General features: G+C 39.2%; 2 protein-coding genes across 3 annotated transcripts in view; both read right to left on the reverse strand.

The window, feature by feature from the left end:
* Positions 1-870: 870 nt before the first annotated feature.
* LOC132113589 (heparan-sulfate 6-O-sulfotransferase 2) lies at positions 871-4464 on the reverse strand. Of its 2 annotated transcripts, none has more exons than XM_059521429.1 (2): positions 3612-4464; positions 871-1910 (listed from the first exon to the last, which is right to left on the reverse strand). In XM_059521429.1, the coding sequence occupies exons 1-2, from the start codon at positions 4169-4171 to the stop codon at positions 1073-1075; spliced, it is 1398 nt and encodes a 465-aa protein (XP_059377412.1). In that variant the 5' UTR covers positions 4172-4464; the 3' UTR covers positions 871-1072. The 2 variants fall into 2 exon arrangements, with proteins under 2 accessions (XP_059377412.1, XP_059377411.1); XM_059521428.1 differs by having other exon boundaries at positions 871-1913.
* Positions 4465-8842: 4378 nt separating this feature from the next.
* LOC132113591 (glypican-6-like) overlaps positions 8843-15816 on the reverse strand; it is a 38577-nt gene continuing 31603 nt past the window's right edge. The window contains exons 3-9 of the mRNA XM_059521431.1: positions 14584-14981; positions 13270-13435; positions 12543-12673; positions 12265-12411; positions 12020-12144; positions 9293-9465; positions 8843-9177 (exon numbers count right to left, since the gene is read on the reverse strand). Coding sequence (XP_059377414.1) covers positions 8963-9177; positions 9293-9465; positions 12020-12144; positions 12265-12411; positions 12543-12673; positions 13270-13435; positions 14584-14981 — 1355 coding nt within the window. The 3' untranslated portion in view covers positions 8843-8962. The remainder of the gene's footprint in view (positions 9178-9292; positions 9466-12019; positions 12145-12264; positions 12412-12542; positions 12674-13269; positions 13436-14583; positions 14982-15816) is intronic.

Consider the following 15816-nt stretch of genomic DNA (forward strand, 5'->3'; position numbering starts at 1 on the left):
CTACGTTTTCACAATGGTCTCGAATTTGACAACTGACAACTTTAAGAACCTGCAAGCCCAAAAAATACATGTCACAAATGTTACCAGTGGGATTAAATGGATTGACTGGCCAAACTAAATTATACAAACCCAATAAAATGAGCATTGTGTTCTACAAATCACGGATGTAAGGTTTCATTCATGAGCAACGGGTATTACTTTGGCTCCATCTGCTGTAGAGAGAAAATAAAGCAAAAATGAAGACTCACCCTCTCCGAGATTGTTTAACTAGCCACAACCAACTTGGATTATTGTAAAAAAAAAAAAAAAAAAAATCCATCAATACTCACAAATGTAATTCATTTTCCTTTAGCGCAATCGGCGCTCCTCAATATAACCTATGGTGAGGTATTAATTCAGCAGTTGAAGTGACTCACAATGGCTTTTTATTTTCAAGTAACAAAATATGAGCTAACCCATAACAAAACATCTTAAATCAAAAAATAATGTTGGACTTCAACATAAGGCTGACTTGTGATGTGCATGGGATTGTAATGGTTGAGGACACTTGGAAAAAAAAATGTAGGCAATATTTGAAATCTTACATTGCAGGAATGTAAACAAAAACATGCTGCAACCAGGTTCTTCCTCAGAACAGCAAGGTCTGAAAATGGCATTTCTGAAACATTCCAATCTTTGGCTTTCACGATAAGCAGATGCTTTTCATCCATAGTGATTTTCAGTACATGCAACCTGGAGTCAAAATGCCCTCTCTCAAGGGCAGAGTGGTGACGGGACAGTGGGTTTGATCATCTTTTCAGTTCACAAGACACATCAGGCTGCAAGATGGTAATTCAGATATGATTTCTAACAGAGAACTGGTGCTAAGAATCGATTTTTATGAGAATTTTGATGTGCATTCAACAAAATGCATTTGTCACAGATAGAGCAGCACACTTATTAACAACCCGTATATGCTAATATTTAGCAGAGATTTGGGCTTAAAGGATTATAGGTACCCCGAAGTAATCAAAAGGAATGAACATTTTCTAGTCCAAAATTAAGTTCAAACCTCTTCCCAAATAGCTGGTGGCTACCGCCACTGCTCTACGTTTTCTAAATAATCCAATATAGTTTCACTGTCATCGTCCTCTAACCAGTTGACCTGTCCTTCTGTCTCGCTCTCCAGTGTTTGTCCAGCATCTGCTTGTTTTTCTTCCAAGAAAGCGGGAGATTGTTCTGTCATTGGGGGCTCCTTGGTGGGTTTAAAAACAGCTTTTCCAGTCACCCCCCACCAAGACTTCACCTTGGCACGTAATTTGCGCCTCTCCTGCAGGCGTCGCTGCCGGGCCTCCCTGCGCTCCTGCTGCCTGGCGTACTGGAAGCGCTGGAGGAAAAGGTCCCGTGCGTATTCGTACAGCTCCACGTCCCACTGGTTAAGCTCTCGAATCCTGCGTTGGGTCTCCGGTTCCACCTCTACGCTCGCAGCACGCGTGCCGTTGAGCTGCGTGAATGGTGTGATGAAGGACAGGCGAAAAGTGTGCTCAAAAAGGTACTGCGTCTTACGCTGATATTCAGTCAGACCAAAAAAGGCCATGTTACGCAAGTTGCGCTTGGCACTTTCCAATAGCATGGCCCACCGATGGCTCTCACTCATGACGGAGAGGTTATAGCAGCCCACCAGGCTGAGGTCGGCCAGCATACGGGTCTGTCTGTTGTTGGCCAGGTTGTAAGGACACACCATGAATTCCTCCAACGAACAACCTGACCAGTCGTCACCAGTGTAACAGCTAGGCAGCTCAGACACAGAGGGTAAACGGCTGTCACACATGTGTTTAGAGGCCTTCCAGGTGGCCCCACGCTGAACATGCCTCCATTCGCTCAGGTACCGCCACACCGGATCCCTCAAGATCGTGATGTAATAGTAGTTTCTACTACATGAGACAGGAAAGAGAAGAGTTCAAACTAAAGCAGTCCCAACTGACTTGAAACAAAATGAAACTTAATATCACATATGAATCATTAAGTTGGGTAAAGTTGTCATATTTTGTGCAAGTTCACACTGACAGAATTATTCATGGCGTAGTTTCTGTTGGAGCGTGTCAGGGGAGCGATCTTGATCGAAAACGGAATGAATTATTGCTGGTTGACTCTAATTATGGGCATTGCAGCATAATTAGCGAATGAGAAGAATCATCTTTCAGCTCACATCCAGAACACTTTCCATATGAATATCAATTAAGACTGTCTGGACAAATGCATTCAACAACAGCAGACAGAAAGCCTCTGGAGAGCCTCAACTTTTCCTTTACTTACAAGCCAACAATGAGCCCATGAGATTTGAATTTGATCTAATTGTGTCCATCTGAAAAGCAGAACATGTGGTTTATATCTGTATATAATGGTCTGCATAACTGTGCAGGCTAATTTCCTTTATTTATACATTTAGATTATACGCTCACCCTAATGTTAACAAACACTTAGCATTTTAAAACACTATTAAGCAGATCTCAAAATTAATATGCATACTTTATTAAGTGGTGATGCCAAAATTCACTTAGAATAGAATTTAAAACAGTTGGTTTTAGTTCTTGATGTTTTATTTGCCATTTGAATATTTAATCATAAGGTCATTCTACAATGCTGTCTTTTTACTTTCCCAATAAATCACTTTCCCTATGATTACACAAAAACAAATATAGATGCATACAGCTTACAGAATGAACTAACATGGGGAACGTGCCAAATCAGAATCCCCAACTCATTCCAAGCCTCACCATTAAAAAGAAATCATCAAGCAGGGCTTAGGGTAAACTAAAGGTGATTAATGGTTAATGCTTCAATGAAGGCTGAGTTTCTTCATGTTTTTGGAAGAAGTATCTTCATGCTTACCAGGCTGCCATTTATTTGAACTAAACACAGTAAAACACATTACAGTAAAAACATTAATATTATGAAATATTACTACATTTAAAAAAATTAATTTTCTTTTAATTATTTATGTGAAAGCAAAGCAGAATTTTCAGTCTCATTACTTAAGTCTTCAGATCCTTCAGATATCATTCTAATACGCTGATTTGCTGCTCGACAAAACATTTATTATCGGCAGTGTTGAAAACAGTTCTGTGAAAACTGATTTTGTCAGGATTCTTTGATGAATAGAAAGAACATTTGAACATTAGTGTAAAAACAGACTCAACGCTTATTCATCAAATCCTGTCTCCGAATCCAAACATTAATGCTACAGGGTGTTTATTTATAGGACAAGCCTGAGAAAATAGCAGATGTTCTGGTGCCAGCAGGCTCGTCTGCCCTCGGGTGTCTGAAAAGGTGAATGATTATGATGATGATGATGGGTCCCCTGTTGCAGGAATGCGGTGAATGAAAGCAGACTCTCTGGGGTTAAGCCTGACCGGTTGGAGTCTTTTGTCGCCCCATAATTGACTTGCTAAGAGGCTTCAGCACTGAACTGAACGAGAACGATATGAGGGGAAGGAGAGGCGAAGCGCACCATAACAAAAGAAATAAGTTTGTTTATCAAGACGCGTCTCAGTTCATTATAGACACTTAATTAGCTTGATATATTGATTTATTAAAAAAAAAAAAAAAAAAAAAAAACAAGTAACCCTCACCTGGGAGTCCTGCGCATTTCCTGAGACTCTCGACTGCCCATGAAGGAGGGCACGCAGTTGGTGAGCTCCGTCCAGTCTGCGTGCAGCCCACAGCTCCAGCCGGTGGAGAACCGGGAGAACAGCCAGGTGTCCCGTTTGCCCGGCCGGTAGCAGGTACACTTCTTCTGGCCCGCATGGCACTCGCACGGCCTCTCCAGCTGGATGTTGCGGACGAGGTGACGGCCGAACGTGGTCCCCCCGGTTTTCTGAATGTGGAGGAACACTATAACATCGTCCCCCTTGATGTTGAAGTCTACCGCGCGATTAAGGTCTTTGGATGTGAAATTAAAACGAGGCACGAATCGAACCAAAGCACCGTCCTCTGAGCTGTACGGATCTCCCGCACCGGCTCCGTTCATGCGATTCCCGGGCGCGCGGCTTCCCAGTCTCGAGGACAATGATACCAGGTGAAGCAACTGGCAGTCGGACGTAGGGCAGATGTACTGTAATACAATAACGCCGAAACACAAGACCATCAGGAGTATGATGACGAGCCGACTGTAGTAGGATTTTTCATCCATCTTCTCGCTGGAAAAGTGAAAGCATTCCTCAGTTGTGCGGTTCCTCCACCGCGTCGCGTCGGCCGGGAGGAGTGTTGACCAGGACCTGTGACTCGAGCCTCAGCACAGCAAAACATAAACACGCCCAGAGCTTTTTCTGGATGTTGGTCTGCTCGTGTCGAACATAGTTTAAGTGTACATGTCTCCACGATGCTTTCCTGCTCGTACTAGCACCGCGTTGCTTTGAGATCTTCAGATAACTTCAGTTGTTTACCTCGTAGTCGCTCTTCCCAGTTCCTCGTTTTTCTTTCCCAGTAGTCCACCCCGCCCCCATTCACTCTTCATAATAAAAGTCCCCACTGGGAACTAATTTACAAATTCTATTTTCAATTCTGTTTTCAAATAGATATAAGAATAACGTGTTTTAAGCAACATGTGAAGGGGCAAACAAAAAGAGTAATCTACTGAATAAATGTTTTGCAGATGTGGATAGTGCATATGTGTCGAGGATAAGACCACCAATTACACATTCTGGTCATAATGTGGTACATCATAAATCCAAGCTGAAAAGCAGTAAACCTGAGGGGGAAAAATAATCAGAATTTGGTCTTCTGACAACATTGAACGAATTGCATGTTTTGATTGTACTATGTGAGCTGTGTTTTATCATAGATCCTTAAATGAAATATCCACAGTCATAACAAACTAGATTTTTGTGTGCAATCAGAAATATACCAAGGAGATACAAATATATCCATATAATAAGATAAATATATCTAAAGGTGTTAAGCATGTGATACATTTGAGAAAGATTGCCTTTAAGAAGAAGGATACAAAACAAATAAAGTGTATAGAAAATGAGTTAAAGGGGAAAATGTGAGAGGCGAAGATGGCATATGGGTAAAAACTGGAAAAGGCTTTTAAAAGTAATTGTGCTAAACAGCCAGGTACCCAGGCTACAGGTATGGGATACCATGAAGGGAATGACTGGATTATCAACTACACAGAAGTCATTAGTAGATAATGAGTTTGCAAATCAAATGAATACATTTTTCTCCAGGTTTGATAAAGGCAATATTTCATATCAGAGTATTATTAATTCGGTCAGAATAGCGTGGTCAGATAGATTTGATCTTACAATTGACCAGGGGAGAAGTACTTTTAAACAATTAAATCATAGGAAGGCTACAGGACCAGATAATGTTAGTGCATTCATTCTGAAAATGTTTGCAGGTGAGCTTGCACCTGTATGGAAGCCTATTTTTCAGAGATCCTTAAATACTCACATTATCCCTGATATGTGGAAGACTTCACATTTAATACCTCTTTCAAAGAAATCTGGGGCTGGGGAATTATGAAAAGACTGAAAAGAAGACAAAGTAAAATATCTTTGGACTTTCAGAGAACATGCATCAAACATGATTGTCTATACATTATACACTGATTGAAGTAGTGTCTGCATATAAATACTTGGGTGTCTATGTGGACGCTGCTTTATCATGGAGTGCACATATAGAGTATGTTTGTTGTAAAGTACAAGAGTATATTTATTTCCTCATGAGACTAAGGTATTCTGGAGCAAACAGATTTTGCTCATGTTTTTTCAATCTGTAATACAGAGTGTTGTACAATATGGAATATGTGCATGGTATAGCTGTCTCTCCGTTCAACTCAAAGCTCGACTGGCGAGATTGATATCTAACTGTTCTAAGATTGTGGGTCAAATGCTTTAGCCAAGTTTTCATGAGTAAAAAATGTTGTCCCTGACAGGTAAAATTATGTATGAGGAATATCAACTATTGCCACCGCATAGAAGACTGAGAGTACCATATGCTAGAATGAACATATTATGGAGATCTTTTGTTCATCAGTCAGTAAAATTAATTAATCAGAATTGGGGGTCTAATTGGGGATTCTGAGGAATGGAAGGGGCTTCAGTATTTGCACTGCAAATGGATGTGCACTAACATACCGTACATATGTTTCAAGCATTTTTCTATTTGTGTGTGTGTGTGTACCAAATTGTGTAATGTGTACTGATGTAAATTAAACAGTAAACACCATGGGATGCGAGACAATTTTTGAAAGAAATTCCAACAATAAAGTGAAATTGAATTGAACTGTCTAGACATTTAATTGGCTAAAACAATTTATCCTGATAAAACAATATTTGTTAACAAACACATGCACAAAGGTTTCCATGTTTTATACTGTAAAAACTGTATTTTCTATTCCCTTACTCCAAACCTACCCCTAAACCTACGTCTCACATTCAACATTATGCATTTTTATGCAAAAACAGAAAAAGAAAGGATTAATCAGTGTTCATGATTGTTTTAAATCATCCTCTTTTTTTTATGTGTTTTACTAATTGGTCTCTCAAATAAATTTTCAAAGCATTTTGGTATAACTTATCCTGGTGAAGCACGGCAGAGCAGAAATGACACAACACATTTAAATATCTGCAGTCTTTATTTCAACAAGACCAAAAAAAATTAATATAACTTTTCTCTTACATTTTTAGCATCTATCTCTTTTTTTCACCCATATTAAGCACATACTCTGAATGGGTAAAATCTGATGAACATCTCTCAGACCACTAAAATAACTGCACATTATTTACATTTTTTACATCTCTCTCACTCCTCATCAGAGAGAACTCCACTGATGTACAGCCCTGCAGGCCTGCGATTTGTCCCCCTGAAGGTCAGCGATCAATCTAAAGATGACACTGCAGAGGTTCGTTCAAGAGTCCATGTCATCTTCACACTGACTCAGAGTAGCTTAACATACTAAGCACAAGACACTTCCTTTCCTGGTCATTACATCAGAGCCATCTTAACATGTGACAGTGGGAAGCTTTGGGTCCAAACTATATTCATGGCAGCACATCAGACAATACATAAGCAATCTGAGATGCTGCTGTAGATATCTACTCATTTCAGGCTCATGACGATTCTTTTCATCTCTGAGGATTGGCCATTCATCCATCGATACTGAATGAACCTCAAATGAATAAAAACGTAAAAAGTATGCATGTTGCAGATACAATTTAAAGCATCATTTAAAACTCTCTTGCTGTGAGGTATCTGAACGCCAATTAAAAGTGCATGTGACATCAGGAACGCTCAAGGACCGATGGCCAGCCCTGTCCTTGCATCAGCTTGTACAATTTTCACACTACCTTACATAAAACCATCACGACAAAACAAATGCTTACGGTTCCTCGGCTTACAAAATCGAAATATCATGCAACATGAAAGCTGAAGACAAAATAAAACCATCAGTTAAACTGTGAATTCATTAAAATGCATTCATCAACAGACACAAATATTTTGAATACTGAATTTAAGATGCCTAGGAAAGCGATGCTTGCGAATGCCTTTCAAAGAGACATGTGGTTAAATAACTTACTGTACAAGAGCGAGGGGAGCTAGTTTTTCTGAGAGGTGGGTGGAAAGCCCTTGAGGCCGAGAGAGATTTTCTTTTAAACCAACCAACAAACACTTGTCAGCCATATGAAAGGGAACTCGCATGCATAGCCACTTTTATAACTGGTGTTGTACCACACACAGTTATATTGCTCTATATGAGGAATGGTTTTAAATGTGTACCGATTTCTATGGATATCAATCGGGTAAGGGGAAAGGGCTGGACATTTTATGTTACAAACTGAAATTAAAGAAACAAAACTAAAAAACCCCACCCAACCCCCAATCAGCACGGTCTGTCACGGTGTAGTGCACAGATTTGCTGCAGTACCAATCATACAGCTTTATACCTTACAATACACTTACAATACACTTAAGCAAGCAAAATAAACACCTCCCCATAAAACCCTGTGTAAAATTCCTCCAGAAACCTCAGCCTTAAGCCATCTTCAGCATACACTCGTATCCAGCTGGTTCTTCTGGAAGTGTCCAGTAAAAACAACTTTACTCAGGCCACACAGTCCACATCATGCAGAACACATGATCATCTTTGAGGGAAAAAAAAAATCAACTTTCAGACAGTCCTTACCTAACCAAAACTCCATCATCGAACACTATTAAGTTAATTACTGAATACTATATATTATGCTGCTGAAAATATTTGGGATGATGTTACAGGGATTGTGAAAGTTGGAAACATACAGGAAAAAACAAAGATTTGTGTCTGGAATCCTCTAGTTTTCTCATAAGGCAGCATTGTATACATTTTTGTCAGTCGCAACCCAGACGAAGGGCCCATTTATGAAGTATTTAAGGCATCGTGAAGTTTTTATCATCCTGTTACATTCAGAAACATATATGTGATCTGCAGCCAAACCAAAGCCTCCATGCACACCAACACACCTGCTCAAAATGTATTTAAAAAAATCTTCATACAGATTTGCTTAAATCGTGTGTGTTATATGGGTTGATTGTTAACGTTTTATAAAAAGCGCTCGGATGATATATACAACAATAGTATACCCATCCACCCAAACACACACTCAATCAGACTTACTTTCAAATTAACACTTAATTAAACCATAACCGAAAAAATCATGAGTCGTCAATGATTCTGGACACTACAGACACCGAGGAATAAAACCCAGCTGATGTGAAATGTGGCGTGGAAACACATAGCTGTACATAAATGTAGTCTGTTCTTATAAACACAAAAAATACACTGAAGGGAAGCTATTTGAATATTAATAACTTGAGTGTCTTTTCCAGATGGCAGGCAGATGGAGATCCTGAAAGCAGTGTCTTTAATGTCCTATGGCAGTTTTCTACTCTCTTGTTCAAATTCGTACAAACACACTTCCTGTTCCTCTCTTGGCCGGTCTTATCTCATGTGTGGGATGAGCAGGGCGAGCAGGAGCGCTGTCGCAGCCAAGGACAGGGTGAAAGGTGCCAATCGTGTACCACTAGAGGGCTTTCTGTTAGGTTGAACATTGATAATTCGAGGTTCAATGGGTGCTGGGGTGGAGAAGTAGATGTCACTGTCACAAGGGGGCGAGTCACAGCCACTTCCGCTTTCCTCTCCACTGCCGGCATCCTCTGAAGAGCCAGGAAAGAAAGAGATAATGTTGAAAACAGGCTCGTATGACATCATCTTGATGCTTCATACTGAATTTCACTTGAACTAAACCACAACTGTAATTGACCACTGTACCATAGACAAATGAGATGTCTGTGCCAGTGTAAGCAGCCTTAAGCCGACTGGTCATTTCCTTCAGCACTGGTATCTGCCGCCGAATCACCATGTCTGGTTTAGTGATGTCAACTTCCACATCTGGATTAGACACCTGATTGGCTAAGCCATTGCCTATGACGACAGATTCGTACCTGCACGTGAAGAAAGGAAGGAAAAGTTGATTTGGAGCTTGAATGAGGAATTAGAATTTATTTCAGTTAATTCAACAAATTGTGAAACTGAAGTATTAAATAAATTCAATGCACACAGACTGAAGTAGTTTAAGTCTTTGGTTGTTTTAATTGTGATGGTTTTGGCTCACATTTAACAAAAACCCACCAATTCACTATATCAAAAAATCAGAATATGGCGACATGTCAATCAGCTAATCAACTCAAAACACCTGCAAAGGTTTCCTGAGCCTTCAAAATTGTCTCTCAGTTTGGTTCACTAGTGCTCCGTTTCCACCGCAGGAACTTTACCCAGGAACTAGGGACTTTGGCCTGGTACTCGGTGTGTTTCCACCGCAGGAACCAGGAACTAAATAAAGTTCCGGGTAAAAAAATGCCCCTCAGAAAGTCCCTGCTGGCGAGGTGGTACTTTTTCAAAGTTCCGGAACTTTCGGGGGCGGGACTTGGCCACTAAACATCCTGATTGGTTGAGTTCACGCAGCATTGGTTGAGTTCAACCACCATTTATTCGGATCAACATTTTCAAAATATTACTGTTATTGTGTCATGAAATGTAATTTTAAAAGTATTTCAGGCGAGAATGTAGTTGTTTAAAACTCAAATCTGTGGTTTATTTGTATAGACAGCGTCTATTTAAAAATGTGTTTCGCCGATCTCGGAGACGGTGAGCTCCACGTGATCAGCGGGAGCTCAGCGATCATCTATCCGCCGAGAAGCAGCCTCACCTCGGCTAGACCTTCTGATGTGTGCCGCTGGCTCTGATGTCTCTTTAGTGGTTAAACATAAAATATAATTCAGCTGCGAGGTAAATCTAACAGGTTTTCTTAGGTCTGTATTCAATTTATCTATATGTTAAAATGAAAATAAAAAAGGCACATCTATATAATATTTCGTTTCATTGTAATGGCTGTATATCCCTGAACTAAGTACATTTATGCAGCTGTTATTATGTTTAAATGAAAACGAAAGGAGGCAGTGGTATTTGATATCCCATTTCGTTTTATTGTAAATATACTGAGAGGAAAATTGCAGAAGCCAAAGCGAGTTGAGTTCACGCAGCATTGATTGAGTTCAACCACCATTTATTCGGATCATGTTCAAAATATTACTGTTTAATTGTGTCATGAAATGCAACTTTAAAAGTATTTCAGGCGAGAATGTAGTTGTTTAAAACTCAAATCTGTGGTTTATTTATAAAGACAGCGCCTATTTAAAAATGTGTTTCGCCGATCTCAGAGACGGTGAACTCCACGCGATCAGCGGGAGATCAGTCCTCATGTATCCGCCGAGAAGCAGCCTCACCTCGGCTAGACCTTCTGATATGTGCCACTGGCTCTGATGTCTCTTTAGTGGTTAAAAATAAAATATAATTCGTTTGGGGTAAATCTAACAGGTTATCTTTGGTCTGTATTTTTGATCTTTGGTCTGTAGTTTCATTGTAACATATCCCTGAACTAAGTACATTTCTGCAGCTGTTATTATGCTTAAATGAAAACGAAAGGAGGCAGTGGTATTTGATATCCTATTTCGTTTTATTGTAAATATACAGAGAGGAAAATAGTAGCCATGGTCAGCTGACTGAAGCTATCAAGTATATGCTGCTGTTTGCAGATTTACTGGATTTGCGTCGTCGCGGACATCACACTCCCGAGTGGAATGCACAAAGTCCACACTACCGAGAATGCACGTCCAGAATCAGCGCACTTTGTATTGAGAAACGCGCGCAGTCCTACGTCACCAGTCTATTTGCCTAATCTTCCCGGTACTTTACACCGCGGTGGAAACGCAGAAAGCAACAGGTCTGGGGGGAAAAAAGTTCCTGGGAAAAAAAGTTCCTGGTACAAATGTTCCGGGTAATTTCGGTGGAAACGCGGCATAGGCTACACAATCATGGGGAAGACTGCTGATCTGACAGTTGTCCAGAAGACAATCATTGACACCCTTCACACACAAACATTCATTGCCAAAGAAGCTGGCTGTTTACAGAGTGCTGTATCCAAGCATGTTAACAGGAAGTTGAGTGGAAGGAAAAAGTGTGGAAGAAAAAGATGCACAACCAGAATTTATTTTTAAATAATGTAATTTAATTTAGAATAATTGTAAATAATGATATTTTAAGATATTTACTGACAGTCATGAGGGTCTCTATTACATAATTTCCTTTTTATTCTTATTTTTAAGTTTTTTAGCTCCATACGACTTTGATTTAGTGAACAAAAGTTTTCCAAATGTTGCTACACTGCTTATTTGTGCTGCTTTTCTAAGAAACATTAATCCTGATTATGATTCATTATTATGGTTTCCCTTTCAAAAATAAAATTCTTGAATTTGAGGCTTCTTTCTCTTATTATGTTATCAGTACAGATTTAGCGCTCTGAAGTTTGACATTATGCATTGTAATTTTATAATAAAATAATGCAATGACTTGAATACACCTCTCATATGATGAGCGAGTATTAACTTGATTTTAAAGTGATTGTGAAAAACTTAGATCTGCTCAAAAAAAATCAATCACCTGCTTTTGGCTGTACCATTCCAGCATTCATCCCCGATGGCAATCCGTTCTCCAACACACACAGTGTCCGGCAGTGTGGACCAGAACTTCTTGGCATGGTTCAGTTTCTTCTTGACATCTGTTAACTAGGAAACAAACAGTTTGTTTTACAACCATTCCTTTCTAATCTGGTATAATAAATCAACATGTTTTTAAAGAAAGTTTCTGGAAGGGATGTTAGTGGTAAGGGTGCCCATTATTCTTACCAGTCGGTACAGGGTGGTGCCAGCAGCAGTGGTGGGTCTTCCATCAGGGCTGTAGGGTCGGAAACGCCCGGGGAAGCCTGAGTCTTTAGGAGAGCGCCGAGTTCGGAGTTCCGTGCTGAACTTGGGCTGCCCACATCCCTGAAACACCTGAAACAGACAAAAAAACTTTAAATACACATGCACCACAAACAATAAAATAGAGTAGCACAATTGAGAAAAATAAAACACGCATTTCTAAATTTACATGTGAAAATGTCATGTTTGAATTAAAAGCATACCTTCATTGAGACCTCCATGCTGTTCTCCTGCATGTTCATGATGGCATCTGAGATCTTCACGTCTATGGGATCCATGACTGATTCAAAGTTAAAGGGTCCCTCCAGCCTCTCAGCGAGTCCTAACATGGCATCTAAAATTCACAAAATTCATGCATTAATGATGGAAACACCCTCAAAGCAATCAATTTCATAAATTATTTCAATTAACAGTGCCTAAAAAAGATGCTGTAATTTCCTTCACTAGAGGGCAGCATACAGTCATTTGTCCAGGCTAAGCTCATGAGGAACTGAAGCCTGTTGTGCAAACAACTTGTTAAACAGTTAGAGGCCATGAAGAAGGCACCTCACAATTAAGGTTCACCCCAAAGCTTACAGGCAGGGTGCATGAGAAAGTGTGCATGAGAAAGTGTGACGGGACCTAAAACCACACGGCCTTTCAGAGTCACAAGAGGCCCAAAACACTTCATGAAACACATGCAAAGGATAAAAACAGAGCCGCACCCCAGTGTTCACCCCTATTCCAAGTCAACTTCAATTCTGCTTTCAAGCTGAGGCTTCACATAAATTGTTTTGGCCTCAGAGCAAATGGAAACCACTTTAATGTGACCTGTTCATTTCTAATCTTTACTTATGATACTCCTCTGCTTAGTGTGGAGAGCTGGCTCCATTACATTTAGGAATGGTTCAGTGATAAATCAATTACTTGAGCCATTTAACACTCTCTTACCAAGGAAGTTATTCCACTCAGTGTCCAGATCGGCCTGATTGGCCAGGCAGCCTCGCATGACGTTGAGACAGTAGTTCTTGCAGGGCTTCAGCGCCACCTGGCCGGTACAGTACGGGCAGTATAACATCTTCATAGCCGCACGCACACAACTCGGAGAGGATCCAACCTGGAAGAGAGGATGAACAAGAAGACTGAGCAAATGAGTCTATAACCTAATTCATATGCCTGATGTTGCTGATAAAACTCTGAATAAAGAGCATCAGTGACCCTGCCACCTTTATAAGGTCACTGGTAAAGTTCTGTTAGCTCAATTTGTAATTGCAGGTTCAACTGCTTCTATGAACTCACTACACACACCGAGAAGCCTTGGCCTCTGATCTTTTAATGCTGGAAGATAAGCCCTGATTGGTCCATCAAGGTGTCCACCTTCACATACTGATAAACCCTACAGAAAACCTTTACTCTCTATCTCTGACTATCTGCTTCATAAGCATAAGTTGCCATGCTAACAAAAGTCAGCTCTAGGGCTGGTAGTGATGAAGATTTCCTGTTTCTGGTTTAGTTTGATTTTATTCTGATTCATTAGGATGGGTGTCAGTTATAATTTCTTACATAAAAACATTCTCTCTTTGCTAATGTTGTAACAAACAAAGCAGCATTTCAGTCTGATTCAAACTGACCTTTTTGAAGTATTCTATAAAATAAAATTGTTCATAGCAAAGTTAACTAATACTAAAGCTTTTAAAATAAAGTTTTTGTTGTTGTTTTTGTTAATTGAAATAAAGCTGAAATTAAATTATTGGATTTTATTATAATAATGCCAAGGCAACATTTCTAATCTTACTTTAGGTTTAAGCACATACTATTTAAAAAATATGAGTAAAAAAGAAAAGTTAAATGAAAACTAAAAATCTCAAATCAATGCTAACTCAAAATATGAAATAAAACTATATTAATATATAAATAATACAAAAATAGCACTGTTCTTAAGAGTCATTCATTTCACAAATCAAGCTACGCTGATCACGATGTATTTTTAATTCCCTAAAAGAACCGACTCACATCTTCATGAAAAACTACACTGGTCGTGCTTTTTTAATTCACTACAAGAACTGCTCATAAGACACTTGTTTATTGATCAGACTACATTGGTAACATTCTCATTTATATTTTATTGAATGCAGCTCTTAAGGACATGTATTTTGTCATTATTTTGTGTTATAGCATCACATTCAATGATTATTTTAAAAATGGACATTTTTACCCCTCCCTACTCAAAGAAACGTAAAAATAAATGAATACAAATCTGCTCACCGTGGAGACTTTGCCCACTACATCAGGCATGAGCGCCAGGCCGTGGGTGAACGCACGAGCTGCAATGAAGGACCGGGTCACCTGCAGGCGCAGCTTGTGTGGAACATCACCAAAGGGTTTGAGCTGCTCCATGTGCCTGCTGACGCACTCCATGTATGAGTCGCTGAACTCATACTGCACATTGACCAGACGGAACATGCGCTCCAAAAGATCCGTCCAGAAATCCGTTAGCATGTCGTCCAGGTTGACGGCATTGCTCCCATGACTGTAGAAGCTCCGTAGCTCACTGAAGAATTTCTCAAAGAGCTCAGCGTTCTTCACATACATCAAGCCGTAGGTCTGCACGAACATGTCTTTGAAAGATTTCTCTGCATTGCTCAACAGCTCTCTGAAGAACTCTGAGAACAAAGGACAATAACGATGGAGTTGTTTAGTTTTAAATATGTCAATGGTGATGAAGGTTTTCAGGTGCATTCCTTTTGTGGAGTATGCACTTGTAGTGAACTTCGAATATTTATTACAAATAAATAAATAAATAGAAATAATAAAAAATAAATAAATTTTAAGTTTCTGCTAAATGCATAAGTGCATATATATATATGCATGCGCAAAATTCAATAATGAAATCAAAAGTAGTGTATTGTGTAATTTTATTCTTTCAAAGTTCTGCTGTATGAACAAAAGTGCAATAAAATTTGGTGTCAAAACTTTAAACAAATAAAGTGCTTTTTTACAGCAGTTAAAGGTTAGTAGCAGTTAACATTTCTTGTGAATCTTAACTTAAACATTAATGTAATCAAATTAAATATAACATTAACGTATAAATAAAACATTAAAACATTAATGTTTTATTAAATAAAACAAAGTTTTGTTTATTTTGTGAAAAAAAAAAAAAAAAAAAAAAAAAATTATGTCCAGAACCTCGATCATAACATTTTAACTGGCCCCTTCCGAGCAACAACATCAATCTCCTTTAAGAGACTGAGAATCTCAGTCCAAAAAAAAAAATATCTTTCAGTGATGCAGGTTGAGTGGACAAAATTAACTGCATTTATCCATTCTTCTAACTTTACATTTACTTACTCATCTGCACCTAGCCAGTTGCTAAGACACACAAGGTCATTCACATTTTCAGATGATAGAGTCATTTTGCTGAAACGTGCGCTGAACATTTTATTCATGTTGCACAGCAGTGGGACATTTCAAATAAAGTCAGCACACTTAGCACAGATA

This window comes from Carassius carassius, chromosome 33 (genome assembly GCF_963082965.1).
Source record: "Carassius carassius chromosome 33, fCarCar2.1, whole genome shotgun sequence".
NCBI classification, from domain to species: domain Eukaryota; kingdom Metazoa; phylum Chordata; class Actinopteri; order Cypriniformes; family Cyprinidae; genus Carassius; species Carassius carassius.

Excerpts from the sequence above, each read along its gene's own strand:
- LOC132113589 (XM_059521428.1), bottom strand. The coding sequence starts at position 4,171 with ATGGATGAAAAATCCTACTACAGTCGGCTCGTCATCATACTCCTGATG. Across the intron at positions 1,914-3,611 it reads GAAATGCGCAGGACTCCCAG|TAGAAACTACTATTACATCA; the intron begins GTGAGGGTTACT and ends TGTCTCATGTAG.